The sequence below is a fragment of the Saccostrea cucullata genome, unplaced genomic scaffold (assembly GCF_032062105.1).
Source record: "Saccostrea cucullata isolate Sc308-1 unplaced genomic scaffold, CSIRO_AGI_Scuc_v1 ctg8225, whole genome shotgun sequence".
NCBI lineage: Eukaryota > Metazoa > Mollusca > Bivalvia > Ostreida > Ostreidae > Saccostrea > Saccostrea cuccullata.
The window spans coordinates 32,645-39,636 of NW_026936479.1; the positions used below are offsets into that span (position 1 = coordinate 32,645).

The 6,992-nt window shown below is 37.1% G+C and overlaps 1 protein-coding gene across 1 annotated transcript; it reads right to left on the reverse strand.

The window, feature by feature from the left end:
- Window positions 1-3,224: 3,224 nt before the first annotated feature.
- Window positions 3,225-3,944, reverse strand: LOC134245694 (uncharacterized protein KIAA1958-like). The gene has a single exon (XM_062727963.1). It carries the CDS (start codon window positions 3,942-3,944, stop codon window positions 3,225-3,227), a length of 720 nt encoding a protein of 239 aa, XP_062583947.1.
- Between the last annotated feature and the right edge of the window lie 3,048 nt (window positions 3,945-6,992).

Below are 6,992 nucleotides of genomic sequence, written 5' to 3' on the forward strand. Positions count from 1 at the left end.
CGTTTTCCCCCAACCTGGTGAAATTCGTAAGGCACTCCGCATTATATATATTGTTAAGGAAAATATGTGTCTGAATAATTCACAGAATGTTCTCTGCAAGTAGTATTTCAACGTGTGGATGATGTTCTTGGCAAATGGGAATTATTTCGGTGTTTAATTTGGTAATGTCACAAAAATGTGCCTGGTAGGAAGCAACGCCTTTTCCAGCAATCTAATATAGTTAACACGTGGCCCAATATCTTCGTCGATAAGGCTACCCGGTAATTTGTAAAAAAAAAAAAAAAAACATTACTTTTTCTGATCTTTTACAGTTCTCTGTAATCCTTCTAATTCCACTGCAAAGAAAGACAAATATGATAAATTATATCAATTTAAGCAAGACTAATGAATATTTGAGGAGAGGAGAAACATGAAAATGCGATTCAGGGCGAAAATGGCCATATCAATGATGAAGGCTTAACCTTTGATAGTATCTGTGAGCACTCCCTTTAAATGTCTCTGTGTCTGGTATTAACAACTGGTACACAACATTTGCAAACAGCTCTTATGATCTTCTCTTGTAAGGTGAGCGATGGTTTTAAGGACACCTTTCTTCCAGTATCATTCGCCAATGCCTGTTAGCTGTATTTGTCAAAATGATGCAACAAGAAAAATTGAATTCCTCTAACAGTTTGATTCACATTAATTTTAATGTGCATTAAAAGTTGCTGCCGAGTAAAATAATGAGCATTGAATTAATTCGAATCAAAATGCGTTCACACGAAGTTTAATGCAAATTAACTATGTGTGAACAAGAAGCTATGATTTATTTCTTTAAAAATATATGTTTTTCGTAATCTAATGATATTCATTGCCAAATAATCAAAATTAATTAATATAGAATTATTTACTTAGAGCAATGTCACGAGCCAATATATATTTGAATTCAAACAACGAGGTAAACCAGTAAGCAGCTCCGTGTTGTACAATTATATTATACCGGATTTTGGTTTGTTGAAGTCTTCTGACTAGTATATCAACAGGAATATCTGTAGTATTTTCCACCGCAGTATGCACTTTGCGTAATAACTATGTTGTAAGATATGCAGAATTGTGACAAGGCGTAAAATATGAAGTGTATCTTGACTTGTGGTGTATGTAGGATGAACTTACATATACATAGTACTCGGTGGTAATGCTGTTTTCTTGGTCGTCTGCATAATTCAAATTCAGTTAAACAGAATGTATTCAATTTTAATTAAGTCCCAAATATAATTTGTCTACAGAACATGAAAATTAATCAGGAAATAAATGCAATTTTCAAAAATGTCTGGCAAGAGTTTTCTCCTAGCTAACAAAGAGTTAATGTGTCCATTATCCGACATAGGAGGATCTTTGTTCTTGAAATCTAATGTATAATGCCTTACGCTTCTGTAATTTTTAGGCGGAGCAAATCGGCACTAAGGGATCACTTTACCCGGCGTCTGCCTGTCAAACCCTGTATCTCAAGAACTGTAAGAGATATGGACTTGGTATTCTGCACATTTATTGCTTGACACTATGGCATTTGTAAAGTGTCATGGTTACCGACCTCTTGACCCTTAACCTTATCCTTTGACACACTATACTAAGAATTTATCAGAACGATCATGGCACCTTCCCACTAACCAAGAGCTTAAGGAGACCTGCCCCCGCCTTCAACAAAACCAACAGAAGAAATTCAGAAAATGAGAAGGAGGGTAAAGCAACTGGAGCAGCAAAACATAACACTACAAGAGTGGCTCAAGAATCAGGAAGTGAGTGCAGTCGAGAGTAATCCAGAACAATCCGTCTCTCCGACACACACAGCTCCTCCTCCTACAACCACCCAGCCCGCCCACAGAAGCTAGCCTAGAAGTACTATTCCACTTCTGGAGAAGTTCGATGGAACTGGATCCACCAAGGAATGGTTGAAAACATTCCTAATTTTTGTTTCTCTACATGGCCAGGCGCGTAGCCAGCATGGAAACGAAGTGTACGCAGAAAACGGTCGGGGGTCTGGGGGCCGCCCTGAGGCCTCAATGGGTCCAGGGGCGAAGCCCCTGGAAGCTCTTGGATTTTAAGAAAATTTCAGTCATTTTCCCGCAAAAAAATCAAGATAATATTACTTTTCTCGAGCAAAGACTTAGCTAAGTTAAAACATTGTTATGACATCATCTTTTGTTCTTTTAATACCTTCTTATCCTTGAAATAACAAAAACAATCCAATAAGTTACCTGTAACTGTCCAATAAGTTGGAAAAACTGTCCACTATTAAAAATAGTGGACACTTTTTTTACAACTTATTGGACAGTTACAGGTAAGCACTAAGAAAAAATAACAACAAATCCAACACAAAAGATATACATGTTATTCATGAACAACGAATTACACACATTGTAATAATTATTCCAACTTTAGAATTTAAATTTGAAAAATACACTTCCAGACGAAATTTCAATTTCACTAGCACCAGCTGGTGCACACACATTAGAATCACTTTCGGCTGCGGTTTTGGCTTTCTTGATAGCTACATCACACTGATTTTCACCGTGAATGATTTTGCTCACTCTTTGCTGTTGTTCTTCATTTGTTCTTTTATACGATCTAACAGATGTCGAGCGGTGTCCAGTTTTCTCGGTTATTAGCTGCTCATCAATGCCAGCATCGTAAAGGCGTGTTGCGGCGGTTGCTCTGAGGCTATGGTTTGTGTAGTGGCCAGTAAATCCTGCTATTTTACACAGTTTTGCGACGGTCTGTTGAAGAGTGTGTACTCCAACAGGGGAGTCGGCGTACCAAGTGGAATCTGTGGGGTACCGCAGAGGTCGCAAATAGAGAGCATTGGTTTTACCAGCTTCAGGCCTTTAAAAGAAAATTGCATATTATAGATTAAAGTGTTTTAAATTAAGATATATGTAACAGCAATATTTTGGTGGCAATTAACAACAATATACTTGCCTTAAATGCAGACATTTTTCATGCGTGAGGACAGGACATCTCTCGGGAACATTCTAGTTCTGGTATGCTCTGGTAACTTTAGGTTGCAGATTTTTGTGCTGGAGCCCACCGCGATTTGTTTTGGAGACATCCTCTCTATATTCGAGATATCGCAGTCCAGATGCATCCATGGAAAGAGAAATCTGACTGTTTGTCCCAACCCTCAAGTTTCTGTGTTCCTGTCCTGCTCGTAGTGCAAAATGTAGTCCTAGTTGAAACAGTAGAGTATCTTAGAGTTTTTGAGGTGTATCTCTTCCTAAAACTCCCTTGGACCACATTTCATCTTCTTGAGCCTCAGTTATGATCTCTGCCCGTTTCCGCTCTATCCCCATGCCTCGCCCAGAGAGTTCTTTCATCTTTGAATTAAGAATACTGCGCATATCGTGAAATTTATCATCCAAAAAGTTTATGAATCTACCTTCATGTCGTAATTTGTGTTGAATTGCACACACAATTTCATACAAGCTATTGGGTCTGTAATCCTCTCCAGATTTATTCCTCACTTCAGCTACAAAGAAACTCATTGTTTTGTTGATTTCCTCATCACTCATTATCATAATATCCTGGTACATAAATGTATCATGGTTTGGTAACATACGCTTTCGTTCATTTTGCCAGTTCGTAAATAGAGTCATTGCCCACTTTGACTTTTGCTCTGTTTTCTTCGATAAACCTTTCTTAACCAAATTATCCAAATCTTCTTGATTGAGCCGTGCAAACCTTTCAATATTTTCTTTTCCTTCTATGTCTTGGGTGGCCTTAACAAGTTCCTCGTCAGAAATATCCGAAAAAATATCTACTTTGAGGTCAAAATTCGGTTGTTTTTTTGGATGTTCTCTTTCCAAATCCAAAATATCACTGAGAATGCCATCCGTGTTGTTTTCTTGTTCATCAACTTCTCTAAACTTGTTTTGTGTTAAAAACACGCTTTCTCCATCTGAAGAGGACATCCTAACCGCAGGGACATTTACTAAGAAGTGGTGTTCGATGTGCATGCTTTTTATACAAAACCAAGGAACTCACCTGTAACTGTCCACTAAGTTAACAATTGAAGTGAATCCTATTCACAGTATTTAAATCAACAAATTTACCTGAGACAGTCTACTAAGAAGACAATGCCAAATTTAATACAAAGGATGTTTACTTCATTGATGTTGCAAGAGAGAAACTTTTCTAAGAGAGTCCATTCTGAACACAATGGAATGAAATGTTTTAAGTAGGTTACAAGCCTCAAACTGTCCATTCTGTGAGAAAAAAGAACTATTGTCGGGCCTAACGGCCCTCCAATAGTTCTTTCTTCTCACAGAATGGACAGTTTTCGGCATGTAACCTTTACTTATTAATTTGCTTCCATTGATACTTCGGGAAGAGAACAATAATTTTATCAAATTAATTTACGGCTATATTGGTATTGGAAAAAAGTTTCCAAGTGTATCAAGTTAAAAAACAGAGTAGTAATTTCAATATCGTATCACTGGAGTTTAAATATTTCAAAATATAATCGGGGTAGTTGTTGTCTTTTGATTACCTTCATATTTGATAGCTGAAACAATTTGAGAATGCTTAAATAATACAACTCTATAAATGGGTAACATCAGTCTAAGAAGCAATATTATTATTTACTTTTTTCACCATAATTTAGATTATACCATTTTTTGTTTGTTTAACGACATTTATTCATTACTTCAACGGAAACTAAAAATCTTGTATAATCGTCCATGACCCTTGTAACTTTTTCTTTAGATCAATGTCCCTTAGATCGCTTTTCTTCATCGAATATTTGTCCGGATAATCAAGATTACGCGGATTAACAGTTGAACATTTTGGTTCAACAATATTTTTTTCCTCAAATTTGTTGAAAGATGTTTTTTGGAATTGATTTTATAAAAGACTAAATTTGAATGTGCAGAACATGCTGAACAAAATTTGATTCGAAACAATAAGACGCAAAATAATTTGAAACACAGATAGTTCCTCTTTTTTACCGAATACATTTCTCTCTTTCTTTTTTTCTTTCTATTATCTTTCTCTCTCTCTTTTTGGAAAATGATGTGTACGCACTTGCGTATAGGCAGCTACGCGCCTGATGGCCTTCCCTTATACCAAACATCAATAGTGCATCAGTGGTTTATGCATCTTTCATCCGCATTCAAAACCTCAATAAAGTTAATAGAGCAGTAGAGGAAGCAATCTACAAAAGATTTAAACCCAGAGCCCCGGTCAAAAGAGAAATGCTACAAATACAAGAGTTCCATGAGGAAACGCTGGAAAAATTATATGTACCATGTGCAGAAACTGGCATGCAGATTCAACGATGGAGGAGTCCCTCATAACATCCCTTACTATGAAAGTACAACGGCTTGAATTGTTTTCCACAAGACCCGTAAAATATGGAAGACCTCGGGAGAAGCGTTGGAATGGCAGATACTGCGGTGACTTCGACTCGAACGACAGCAAAGCCTGTCGCCATTGCGGAAGTATTCACTTCGGGACTAAAAGATGTCGTTTCTGACATGGCAGCTGTCGTAATGGACAATAAACTGTCTCAGATCCAACCCAGGCATAGACCAACAGGACGAAACAACAGGAGTTCAGCCAATTCTTCCAAAACGCCATCCAAGGATTAAGTGTGTTTCAACTGTGGGATGAGTCGTTTTAATAAGTCTGCATGTTAGGCTAGATAGTCTAATTGTATGTATTGTAACAAAAAAGGGCCATTTTGCTTAAGTATGCCACAAGCTTGTTCTAGATAATGCTAATGCTGTAACAAATCTTAAAATAAATCAATAGGGGCTCGCATCCTTTTCCAGAGTGTCTGGAATGGTTGAATTTAAAAACTAGATAAACACCATAAGAAATTTTATAATTTGTACCAAACTGATTCGTCACACTTAAATGATTCCCTGAGTATTCCAGTGCAAATAACAAAACGTGAATTGCAACAGAAGTCGGACGTCATATCTTGGAGGGTCACTTTCATTCTAAGGACAATATTCTAGATGAAGACCAAATTATGACCAGGGATGAGAGAGCTCAAACAACAAATAATGATCTGCTAATAAGGGCCCTAGGAGAGTCATAGGGAGAAGTTATGGAAATAAAAAGGCTAAATATTACGCCTAACAACATATGTGGCTTATGGCAAAGTTTCTCATGTTATAAAGAGAATTAGAGGATCTTGCAGAAAACTCCTCTTCTTCTTCACTTACCCTCTGGGACTTCATCGTACCTGCCAGTTTTGACAGCATCGCAACAGCCGCGGTCAAACTAGCATGCCCTTACATGGTTGATATTGAAGAACTTAAATCTCCATCTAATACAATCAAAATCAAGTACATGTATGATCTGCTAAAAGTTGTTGACCTTGAATGGACAAAAATTAATCTTGAATCTAATGTGCAAGAGGGACAAAGATGTGAAACCTTCTGAAGGCTTATGAAAATCCAGAGGTCGCAAAGAGTTATCAAAATGGTCAGAACAGTGCTAGTTACCCGTGGCTTCAATAAAGAAGTGAATATTCCATCACTAGATTATTTGAAGAAACTGATTGAATACATACAGGAAGAGTTGAAACAGTTAAATATTTCAAGTTACACAGAGGAAATATTAAGAAGAAATGTGCAGTTCGCCCAAGTTTGTCTTTTTCTGTACTGTAAACGAATAGTGCTGTGCGATATTACCGGTTAACTGGTGAATCCCGATTTTTTTTTTAATCACAATACGTATCGCGGTATTTTTTTGTGAATACCGGTTCGGGTTCGATATTCTGTAAAAGAGTTATTTGCCCTTGATTACAGAGAAATATGGCGGCAAACTATATCACGGTGGAGTTTATAAGAAATGAGAACGAAAGTATAAAATACTCTGGAGGCACGACAAATTTGTCCAGTCATATGCGCCGACATCACGGCAATATTGACATTGTTAACTCTCAACAAAACAAATCAAAACCATTATCATGTCAGGGTTTATCTACTTCCCCAAAAGGCAAAGTGACA